Below are 12,899 nucleotides of genomic sequence, written 5' to 3' on the forward strand. Positions count from 1 at the left end.
GTTGAAGTCACTAGATTTTGAACTTTAAGATTAGAGCCCTGGCCTGCTAAATGAAGACAAGGATCCCAATGCTATCTGATAATAAAGAGAGGGAGGAGGGTGTACCTTCACTTTTCCCTCCTCCCAGGCTCTCCTGCCTTCCACTCCTCTGCATAGAAGCATCAGGCAGGCTCCTTGAGTGGCTTTCTACCCCAGCTTAATTCTCTTTCTTCAGCCTCTTTCTTGGATTACTTCCAAATGGCTTCTGCTTGTCCACACCAGTGAAACTGCTATTACTGAGGTTTCCAACAAGCCTCTTTGAAGAGACAGGACTGTGCATGAGCTTATAGTGTTTGAGATACAGCCCCTGCATAAGTCTTCACCATTAGAATATCTGATGCCTTGCTTGGAGCAATAAAAATCAGACCACTTCAGGTCTCTCAAATTTGAATGCTTCCCAGAGTTGTGGAGACCAATTGAATTCTGCATCTTGAAAAGATGGATATTTTAGGGAATTGGGTTGACTATAAGGCCTCCTAAACAGTGACACAGGGCCTTTAAATTAAGAAATATATACAAGTTTCTCTTGAGAGTTCAGAAGACTACAGATTGCCCCATGTACCAGAGGCTTAGCAGTAGCCTGAATTCAAATCTCAGTACATGAGGGGAGAGATGTTCCATAGAGCTGCTAGTCTAATCCCAGCACCAGGAAGGCTACTCATGGATAGGCTTGGTAGAAACTAGAGTAACTGAATAACCTTTTGATGATAAATTAGATGTACTTTTATGATTTTTCTTTTTGTGTATATGTGTGTGTGTTGAAGGCAAACTGCTTTTCTAAACTTGCAAAGCCTCCCACTATATGCAAAATAGTGGGGAAAAACATACTGGATGGACTGGGGCTTCCAACCCTACAAGTGGAAGTATTTTGCACCATTCAAAACTTTCGAAAGGTATGAGGCAGTTTTAATGTATTCTTTAATATGTCCTAGACGCACTGCATTTTCTAGCAACTCTTGTCTAAACTGTAGAAAATTAATGTTTTGAAATTCAATGTGAAATATACATGTACATATAAACACACAGGCTATTCATAGGTAGTTATGTAAGCATGAATCATGTAATCAACCATGATGGCTTTATTATGTTTAAGTATCATTTTGATACAGTCATGATATGCTAACCTGAAGATGATCCAATATGGAGAAAGAAAATGAAACAAAAACAGTTTTAAAATTCTGACATTACAAATGGTATGAGTTCTATAAGTCTATAGAGATTTATAGATTCATATATTTATATATGGATTTGTAATACATAGACTGACCTAAATAAAGAAAATTATTCATTTTAATAGTTTTAACAATTTATTTTAATTTACTTTAATCGGTACATATTTGTTACAAATAACTTTCCTACAGTCTTCAGGAAGAGAATAATTATGATTAAATTTGTGTGTATTCTTGTAGTTATTTATTAGAGAGGTAATAATAGAAAATGAAGTTCAATGCAGAGTTTTTATAAGGGTATTTTAAAGAGCTAATAATTTTAAATGTTCCATGAAATTGGGTTCCACAGTGTTTCAACAGCTATAAAAATATCTCAAAGAAAATTATATATTCTCGTTTTCCCCTTGAAATTGGTGAGAAAAAATACCATACACATTAAAAGCCAGATTAATTCAATTGCTTATTTCCTGTGAGAGGTAGAGAAATTGTAGAACATATTTATATAATTTTCAGAAAATATGTTCAGTGGTGATCTCGAGTCACTTTGAAGTCCCTGAGAGCGCTTTGTCTGAGCTGGCTGAAGCGGAGGAGGCAGAGAGGGCCAGTGCGGTCAGCACAGCTGTGCAATGGGTCAATGGCCCCATCACCCACGAGCTTCACGGCCTTGCACCCACCGACCAGGTGGCAGTGGATCACCTGCTCAGGTACAGCTTCCACTGTGAAATATAAATGTCAAGTATAAATATGCATCTGGGATCTTTCCATTTGACCTGCCAATAAAACATTTCTGTCAAATCAGTCAACTTGGGAATTCAGTTTAAGAAGCATATGTGAAATCAGCAACATGTAGCATAAAATGTTTTTCTTCTGAAATCCTGTTATTAAAATCTTACTATATAAGGCTACATAAAATTTTTGTTCTCTTTTCACGCATTGAATGTTTCTTAGATTAAGTAAAAAGCTTCTCAGAAAAAGAATCCAGAGGTTCAGCGCCTATAGCTCAGCGGCTAAGGGCGCCAGCCACATACACTGGAGCTGGCGGGTTCGAATCCAGCCCGGGCCTGCCACAGTGACAACTACAAAAAATAGCCAGGCATTGTGGCTGGCACCTGTAGTCCCAGCTACTTGGGAGGCTGAGGCAAGGGAATCACTTAAGCCCTAGAGTTGGAGGTTGCTGTGAGCTGTGATGCCATGGCACTCTACCCAGGGCAACACAGTGAGACTCTGTCTCAAAAGAAAGGAGAATCCAGAGATGTTCTTTCCCTCCTCTCCTCCCCTCATATACTGCCTGTGAGCTTTTCATACCCTTTATGTAGTCACAACAGCTGACACTTACATTCTGTCTTCCAGCCACAACCAAGTCTTCCATAATTTGTCCATAGGTTGACTCTTACTATTTGAAAATCAGGGAAGCATTTACCAGGGCTTTGTAAGTATTGTTCAATACCTGACTAAATAATAGGTTAGAAATCCCTTTTTCTGGCTTGGCATCTGTAGCACAGTGGTTACGGCACCAGCCACATACACCAAGGGAGCCAGGTCCAAACCCAGCCCGGGCCAGCTAGACGACAATGACAACTGCAACAAAAAAATGGCCGGGTGTCGTGGTGGGGACCTGTGGTCCCAGCTGCCTGGGAGGCTGAGACAGGAGAATTGCTTAAGCCCAGGAGTCTGAGGTTGCTGTGAGCTGTGATGCCATGGCACTGTACCCAGGGCGACAGCTTGAGACTCTGTCTCAAAAAAAAAAAAAGAAATCCCTTTTTCTTTGTACAGGACCAATGTCACACCCTATTGGCCAAAGGAAGGCCACCTGGATTCTCTTCCCTTAAGCTTTATCATGTGCTTGATTGTGGATAATACAGTGGACACTACAAAAGTTTTGAGATACACAAAAATCAAGAAACAAAATCATTCTGACTGCTGTATTTTCTCAAAATAATTGCCATGACATTCTATGTACTTTTGTATTCTTGAAAACACTCTTTCCATTCATTTGCTTCAAGGGTTCTGAGCTCACTTTCATAGTTGTGAACAGCTTCTTCAGGGCTGGTGAACCTTCTTCTGCGTATGCAGTTTTTACTGTAAGGAACAGAAATAATAACATGGGACCAGGTCAGGACTGTAGGGTTGATGAGTCATCAGTTTAACCTCTATGGACTCCAGGAACTGAATGGTGATGTTGGCTGTACGGGCGGATACACTGTCATGGTGCAAGATAGTCCCCTGTAGCTCTTTGGCTACTGTTCCTGAAGCTTCCCCAAAACTTTTGGTAGGTATACTGTTATGCCCCACTGAGCAGTAACAGTCCTTTGTTCCTTCCAAGGAACAGTGACAACATGGCCACTTTTGAAGAAAGTTGCCACCATTTTCTTTCCAGCACTTGGGAGCTGCTTCACTTTTATTGGTGGATTTTCATCAGGAAAAAAATCCACACTGTCAACTGACACTTATTCTGTGGATCAAACTAGTAAATCCAGGTTTCATCTCTAGTAATGATGTCAGAAAGGCTTCTAGATTTGCCTCCTTCAAATCTCACCAGCATTTCTTTGCACCATTCAAAACGAATGCCCTTTTGCTCATCTGTCAAAGTGTGAGGCGCCCATTGGGATGAAACTGTTCTGACTTGAAGATAATCGTGCAAGATTTTGCACAGTGCCAATGATGCAATCTGTAGTGCCACCTCAGCGGCCTTGGATATCATCCTATTGTTTTCTCAAACTACTTTTCCCACAGCATCAATGTTTTCCTCAGTCACTGTAGTCCATTCCTCTCCTCATCTTTCAGTGAAGTTCAGTCTCTTCTAAATTCTTGAAACCACTGAAAAATTATTGCACAGGAAGGAGCAAGGCCTCTGAAAACCTGTTGCAAACACTTCAGGCTTTGAGACTCATTTAGCCCACTTTTAAAATCATAGAAAATCATCCTGCAAAAGTGCTCTCTTCCCAGCTCCGTAGCTGCTGCCAACTTAGTACCATGTAGATGGAAGCAAACGAGCCCTCCCAGCAGCACCGGTAAGCTAAGCAAGTTGAAACCTGCTGAGGTGACTCTGAAAGGACTCTGTTGGCTGTAATTCTTAGAGGTGAAGTAAGGTGGATCATCACACAGTCTGTCTGAAAACTTTAGTAGCGACCTTCATATCACATTTTAGTTTGCTTCAGATTTGGATGGTGTTGTAAAAAAAAAACAAAACACTTTTTAAAATAGTTTTTCAGTTTTTGGTTTTCTTGGAGTTCCTCAGTGCTGCTAATATATATTTTTGGCCTTATCTGCTAATTGTCCTTTCCTTAGGTTTTTTTCTCAAGCTCTCCATCACACCTTCTATTTTATTGCATTCCTTTTTTCCTGGAGTTTTCCCTCCCAAAACCTGCTTCCTCTCTAGAGCTGCTACAGAGATGCCATGAAGACTTCCTTGTTCTCCTGTTTCTGGATTCCATGTCCTCTTCTTTCTTGATTTGCTGGATTATATTTTTTAAAAGCATGGACGATAGCCAGGCATTGTGGCAGGTGCCTGTAGTCCCAGCTACCCAGGAGGCTGAGGCAAGGGAATCACTTAAGTCCAAGAGTTAGAGGTTGCTATGAGCTGTGACCCCACAGGACTCTACTGAGGGCTATGTAAAGAGACTCTGTCTCAAAAAAATAAAAGCAAGGATGAGAAAGGGTATGTAGGATGTAAAGTTTTTAAGTTCTTACATGGAATGTCTATAATTTGCCTTTATGTTTGAGAGTTTAGCTGAGTATATGTTGCCCCATACTTTAAAAGCATTGCCCCACTGGCATCTGGATTATTAACAAATATGATGCAAATCTGATTCCTGAGTCTTTGTGGTTTGTTTGCTTATTTTTTTGTCTATGGAAGATTTAAGCGTCATCTTTTTATTTTATTTGACATTTTATGTAAATGTACCTAAGTGGGCTTTCCCTAAGTTTTTTCAAAGTATTCATTTTAAGCAAACCCCTCCTCCCCCAGAAAAAGAAAAAGAAAGTAAGTCCTCCACGTCATGCTATATTTCACTGTTTATTTTAGATGCACTTGTTTTCTGATGGTCATTTATACAAAAGAAAATCCAGTATCCCTTAGTCAAAGTATATCTTTAAATTTAACTTTGAAAATACAAACAAGTCTTCAATATTTTTAAAAATTGTCACCTGAAATCTTTTAACATTTATTTCTATGGCAACATAAATTTCAGTTCTTAACACAGTTTTATAACAGCATCATTATTTTTGAATCTGATTTGTTCTTAAGTAGATAAAAAGCAGAGTTACTTATTGAACCATATTTGGGTCGGCTCTAAAACATAACAGAATTACAGAGTGCTGTTCTTCAATATTCCATTGTAAAAGCCATATTTTCTTGCCATTAAGGATATTCTTTGCAAATAAAGTACAAGAAGACAAGGAGAGAAAAGAATTGGAAAAGTGCCTGGAAGACTTACCTGTGCCTTCACCTCAATCTCCAACACCACCACTCCCTCCCCCACCTCCTACCAAAAAAAAAGGACAAAGGCAAGGTTAGTGGTTTAGCTTCTTACAGCACTCTTAGTAACAAATGTGTGAGGAAGAAGGGCTGAGGCTGGACTGTCTTTCTGGGTCCGTTTGCTATGGACCCAGGTTTGGCTTCCAGCTGAAAGCTGTCCATTCTCCATGCCACTTCCTCACTCAAAGCTGCTATAAAATGATATGTCTCATCTAGAAATGAGCATATATTAAATAAAGTGCATTGAATAATGGAATGTAGGGGCTGCAGTGGGGTTGGGATGGCATGGGAGACCTCTCATCTCCCTTAATTTCCATTAGCTAATCAAAAAATGAAAAAGGTACTCCATACACATACTTTAAAGAGTTTTTATATCCTTCGTTTATGGACAACGTTTCCTCAGTCCTATGTAACAGAAATAAACATTTTCTTTAGAAAACCTTATTATTTTAAAGCGAGTAATTGTAGTTATTGCTTCAATCTGCCAGTTGCTCCATGCCTTCCGACAGATTACTACCCTCAACCTCTCCAGTATGTTAATTCTGGAGCTGTTCCTAGCATTGCAGCAGTGTTTTCTATGTCTATTGCATTAGAGCATCTCCTTGAGGGCACAAATCATGCATTGTTCAACCTGCCATTGCCCAAGTCCAGCATGATGTCAGGCGCAAACCAAACATCCAATAAATGTACCTTCCACTGAGTGAGCAAGCACCAGAAACAGGCAGGGACCAAAGGAGAAAAGGTCCTTTATTTTGTAGAAGCACATCCTGAGGCCCAGAAAGGAAAAGAGAAATGCCCAAGGCAAAACAATTATATTTGACCAGTCTTCCCTTGGGTGGGAAGAATGACCACTACTGAGTTATAGGGAGAGACCAGCAATGGATATTCATTTGGTGATTCTTCTTTACTGATAGAACCTGGAACTTAAGGAATTCACTTTTGCGTACCTAAAACAATACCTACCCCTTTGCAACAGGCTGCTGTGAGACCAAGATGTGAATGAACTGCATCCCCCACAGGTTCTGCCCACGCTGCCTGTTTGGAAGGGCCTCCTCCCTCTCTGGTATTCTTTGCAAATAAAGATGTGCCACTTTGAGAGTTTAATTCTGGGCTTTGTCCCACCCTCAGGCTGAGTTCAAGCTGACAGAGCTGCAGCCTGGCTAAGGAGGGACAGGAGAACCCAAGGTCTCCTATACACACCTAACACAATACCCTGTGGCCTGCTGTGAGATAGACTCAGGTAGACCACATTCCCCGCAGTTTCTTACCTATGCTGCTTGCCTCTGATGGCAGGCCCACAGCAAGTGCCCTTTTGAGAGTTTAACAGTGGGCTGAGCCCCACCATGGACTAAGTTCTGGGTCACTAGCTGCAGCTGTCACAAACATGGACTGCTTCGGTTCTAGCAGGTGGCTCCATCATTGCTACTGCCAACACTCATATCACATGAGCTTCCCAGGAGCCTGAGAACCTGCTCAAAGACCTGCCCACTACTAGCTTGGGAGTAAGCTACCTGGAAACTTAAGAATTAGCCCTCTAGGACTCACTAACACCAGAGCCAGCATAAGCTGCTTTAGAGCCTAAAAGCAAGTGACTTTGCCCACTGCTTCCATCACTCAGCTCCTCCAGCAAAATTTCACCACAGACTTATCTAATAACTGTCTAAGCCACAAAGGAAATCACAGATACCACAGACCCTGTGTACTGTCAAAAAGATCATACTACTGTAGTCACCCAAAGTCAAAGCCAAAGTGTCCTACTCAACCAACAATCTATATACATTGTCAGCAAAAATTATTCCCTATAAAAGCAGTAGCAAAAATTTGGAATAAATGACTGCTACATCAGATGCACAAAAGCACACAGGAAATGTGAAAAAGCAAAGAAATATAACACCTCCAAAGGATAACAACAATTGTCCATCAATGGATTCCAGTCAAAAAGAGTTCCTCAAAATGCCAGATAAAGAATTCAAAATATGCTTTTAAAGACAAATGAAATTAAAGAGAAACCTAAAAACCTGAATGTAAAGAAATCAGAAAATCAATTCAGGATATGAGTAAGAAGTTTAGCAAAGTGATGGGTATCTTATAAAAACAGAAATTTTGAACTAAAAAAGTCACTGAAGGAAATACAAAATACATTTGAAACTCTCAACAATAGACTAACAGAAGAATCTCAGAACTTGAAGAAAAGTCTTTTGAAATAATCTGGTCAGACAAAAATAAAAAGAATAAAAGAAACATAAAAGTAAAAATAATAAAAAAGAGTGAACAAAGGTGTTTGGGACCACATAAAACGATGAATAAAATTTATGAATTATTGGTAATCCTGAAGGGGAAGAGAAGATAAAATGTTTAGAAATCAATAAAATAGTTGATGAAGACTTCTAACTCTAAGAAGAGAGTTAGTTATACATGTAGATACAGGAGGCTCAGTGATCATGAGGCAAATACATTGGAAAAAGGATGGCATATTATAACCAGAATGACTAAAGTCAAAGTGAAAGAAACAATTTTAAAATTAGCAAGAAAACAGCAAATAGTCACCTATTAAGGAAACCCCATCAGACAAACAGTGGAATTCTCAGCAGACACTTTATAAGCCAGAAGAAAATAGGATAGCATTTTCTAAGGACTGAAAGAAAAAATAAATAAATAAATCTGACAGCCAAGAATTTTATATCCTGCCAGAATGAGTTTTATAAATGAAATAGAAATAAAGTCTTTCTTTTTCTTTTAGAGACAGAGTCTCACTTTATCACCCTCAGTAGAGTGCCGTGGTGTCACAGCTCACAGCAACCTCCAACTGCTGGGCTTAGCTGATTTTCCTGCCTCAGCCTCCCGAGTAGCTGGGACTACAGGCACCTACCACAATGCCCGGCTATTTTTTGTTGCAGTTTGGCTGGGACCAGGTTTGAACTCGCCACCTTTGATACATGGGGTCAGCACCCTAATCACTGAGCCACAGACACCATCCAGAAATAAAGTCTTTCTTAAGACAATCAAATACTGAGAGAATTCATCAGAATGGTCCTACAAGAAATGCTTATAGGGTCTTAAACATGGAAATGAAAGGTCAATATTCACCACCATGAAAACACACAAAGATATAAAACGCACAGGTCGTATACAATCACACAAAGGAGGAAGAGAATAGTCAGTGGCAATGTGACATAATTTCAGTAAACAAAAAAAAAAAGAAAGTATGAAACAATTAGGTAACAGTAACAAATGTTATAGGCATAGAGCCTCACATAACAAACAATTTTAACCTTGAATATAAATGGATTAAATGATCCATTTAAAATATACAGATTGGCAGAATAGATGAAAACAAGATCCAATTCTATGTTGCTATGAGAAAACTCACCTTGGGCGGCACCTATGGCTCAGTGAGTAGGGGGCCAGCCCCATATACTGAGGGTGGTGGGTTCGAACCCAGCCCCTGCCAAACTGCTACAACAACAAAAACAAACAAACAAAAAAAATAGCTGGGCGTTGTGGCGAGCGCCTGTAATCCCAGCTACTCGGGAAGCTGAGTCAAGAGAATCACTTAAGCCCAAGAGCTGGAGGTTGCTGTGAGCTGTGACACCACGGCACTCTACCGAGGGCAACAAAATGAGACTCTATCTCTAAAAAGAAAGAAAGAAAGAAAGAAACTCGCCTTATCCATAAAAACACATATAGAATGAAAGTAAAGGGATGGAAAAAGATACTCCAAACAAATGGCAACCAAAAGGAAGGAGTAGCTATACTTATATTAGATAAAATAGCCTCTAAATCAAAAGGAGTAAAAAAAGAACAAAAAAAGCCATTATATAATAATTAAAGGGATCAATTCAGCAAAAAGATATAACAATCCTAAATATGCACCCAACATTGGAGCACCCAGACTTACAAAACAAATATTACGAGACCTAAAGAGACAGAGAGCAACACAGTAATAGTGGGGGATACCAAAACCTCAGTCACAACACTAGACAGATCATTGAGACAGAAAATTAAAAAAGAAATAGTGGACTTAAGTTGGGCTTTAGACCAAATGTACTTAACAGATATTTATAGAACAGTCTACTCAGCAACTACTGAATATACATTCTTTTCATCAGCACATGGGTCATTCTCCAAAATAGACCACACGTTAGGCTTCAGAAGAAGTTTTAAAGGATTTTAGAAATCAAAATCATAATCAGGTATCTTCTCAGATCCCAGTGGAATAAAGCTAGAAATCAAAATGAAAACTCTGGAAATTATACAAATACGTGGAAACAAATTAAGACAGAAGTTTAAACATGTTTGAAGCAAATAAAAATGAAAACACAACATACCAAAACCTGTTGGCTACAGCAAAAGCAATGCTAACAGAGAAGCTATAGCATTAAATGTCTACATCAAAAAAGTAGGAACATCACTAACAACCTAAAATTACACCTCGAGGAACTAGAAAAACAAGAACAAACCAAACCCAAAGTTAGCAGAAGAAAAGAAATAACAAAGATCAGAATGGAACTAAATGAAATAGAAACACCCACCCCCCCCAAAAAAAAACAATATAAAGGATTAATAAAACTAAAAGTTGGTTCTTCAAAAAGAGCAAAATGATAAACCACTAGCCAGACTAGCCAAGAAGAGAGAAGATACAAATAAACAAAATCAGAAATACAAAAGATTATCAGGGACTATTATCAACAACAATACACTTACAAACCATATAAGCTGGAGGAAATGGATAAATTATAAATCCTAGAAATATAAAACCTCCAGAGATTGAACTCAGAAGAAATAGGCACTCCTAAACAAATCAATAATGAATGCGGAGATTGACTCAACAATAAAAAAAATCTCCCAACAAAAGAAGCCTGGCACCAGATTCACAGCCAAATTCTACCAGACCTATAAAGAACTAACACTAATTGTCCCAAAACTACTTCCAGAAGACAAGGAAGGAATTTTTCCTCATTCTCCAAGGCCAGTGTCACCCAGGCAAGAACACTACAACAAAAAAATATAGAGCAGTATCTCTGCTGAACACAGATGCAAAAATCTTCAACAAAATACTATCATATTGAATCCAACAGCACATCAAAAGGATAACACACCACGATTAAGTGGGTTTTATACCAAGAATGCAATGATGGTTCAACATATGCAAAACAATAAATGTGATATATCACATCAACAGAATTCAGGACAAAAACCATACGGTCAGCTCGTGAGATACAGAAAAAGAGCTTGATAAAATTTAGTACCCATTCATGACAAAAACTCCCAACACACTAGGCATAGAAGGAACGTACTCCAAAATAATAAAGACCATATATGAGAAATTTACAGCCAAATCTTACTTAGTGGGGAAAAGTTGAAAGCATTTCCCCTAAGAACTGGAACAAGACAAGGACGTCCACTTTCACCACCCTTACTCAACATGGTACTAGAAGTCCTCAACAGACAAATCAGTGAAGAGAAAATAGGCATCCAAACTGGAAAAGAGGAAGTCAAATTATCTCCATTTGGTGATAAAAAGAGCTTATATTTAAAAACTTCACAAAAAAACTCTAAGATTTGATAAATGAATTCAGTAAAATTTCAGGATACAAAGTCAATGTATAGAGATCAGTAGCATTTTTATATACCAATAACATTCTAGCTGGAAGCCAAACCAAGAAGGTAATCTCATTTATAATAGCTACAAAATAAAACAAAATACCTAGGAATATGTTTAACCAAGAAGGTGAAAGATGTCTACAAGGAAAACTACAAAACACTGATGAAAGAAATTGTAGATGACACAAACAAATGGAACAGCACCCCATGCTTGTGGATCTGAAGAATTAATATCATTAAAATTACCATAGTGCCCAAAGCAATCCATAGGTTCAAAGCAAAATGCCAATTTTTTTTTCTTCAGAATTAGAAAAAAACAATTCTAAAGTTCATTTGTAACCAAAAAAGAGCTGGAATAGCCAAATCAATTTTGAGGAGGGAAAAAATTAGCTGGAGGTTCATGTTCTGTCTAACTCACAGCTTCATACAGCTAAAGACCTGATTTCAAATTCTACTACAAGACGTGGTAGTGGTATAAAGACAGACACTTAGATCAGTGGAGCAGAATAGAGAACCCTGAAATAAAGCTACATACTTATAACTTTGACAAATCTTTGACAAAGTCAACAACATACACTGAGGAAATGATACTCCTTTCAATAAATGGTGCTGGGAAAATTGAATTGCCATATGCAGAAGAATGAAACTGGACTACTATCTCTCTCCATATACAGAAATCAACTCAAAATGGATTCAAGGCTTAAACATAAGGCCCTAAATTACAAAAATACTAGAAGAAAATCTAGGAAAAACTCTACTGGCCATTGGTTTATGCCAGTGTTTTTCAACCTTTTTTATCTCACAGGACACTTGAACCTATAGTTAAACTTCGGCAGCACACTTAAAATAATTATGTTGATTAAAAAAAGTAAAAAAAAAAGAATATATTACTGTGCTTTGAACTTCTTTTGACAATAATTTAATTAATGATATTTTAAAATTTCCATGTCACACCTAAGATCCTCTCACAGTACACCAGTGTGCCGTGGCACACCAGTGAAAAATCACTGATGTAGGCAATGAATTCATGACTAAGACCTCAACAGCACAGGCAGCAGATACAAAAATAGACAAATAGGACTTAACTTAAACTACAAAGCTTCTGCATGGCAAAAGAAATAATCAGCAGAGTGGACCAACAACCTGCAGAGTGGAAGAAAATATTTGCAACCTATTAATTTGACAGGGGACTAACATCCAAATTATACAGGGAACTCAAACAACAATAAAAACCAAATAACCCCATTAAAAATGTTCATGTCTAAGGACATTTTTCAAAAGAAGACAAACAAATGGCTGGGAAGCATATGAAGAAATGTTCAACATCACTAATCATCAGAAAAATGCAAATTAAAAGCACAATTATCTTCTACCAATCAGAATGGCTATTATTAAAAAGACAAAAAATAACAGATGTGGTAAGGATGCTGAGAAAAGGGAATTCTTATGCACTGTTGGTAGGAATGTAAATTAGTGCAATCTCTACAGAAAACAGTATGGAGATTCTCAAAGAACTAAAAATAAAACTGCAATACAATCCAGCAATCCCACCACTGGGTATCCACCCAAAGGAAAACAAATCAATACTATAGAACCTCCATAGGTGACCA

At 38.3% G+C, this 12,899-nt stretch overlaps 1 protein-coding gene across 1 annotated transcript in view; it reads left to right on the forward strand.

Annotated features, from left to right (window-relative positions):
* ENO4 (enolase 4) overlaps positions 1-12,899 on the forward strand; it is a 43,012-nt gene that overhangs the window by 4,105 nt on the left and 26,008 nt on the right. Inside the window, exons 2-4 of the mRNA XM_053583828.1 lie at positions 804-932; positions 1,722-1,912; positions 5,574-5,719. Of these exons, the coding sequence (XP_053439803.1) occupies positions 804-932; positions 1,722-1,912; positions 5,574-5,719 (466 nt within the window). The remainder of the gene's footprint in view (positions 1-803; positions 933-1,721; positions 1,913-5,573; positions 5,720-12,899) is intronic.

The sequence above is a fragment of the Nycticebus coucang genome, chromosome 3 (assembly GCF_027406575.1).
Source record: "Nycticebus coucang isolate mNycCou1 chromosome 3, mNycCou1.pri, whole genome shotgun sequence".
NCBI lineage: Eukaryota > Metazoa > Chordata > Mammalia > Primates > Lorisidae > Nycticebus > Nycticebus coucang.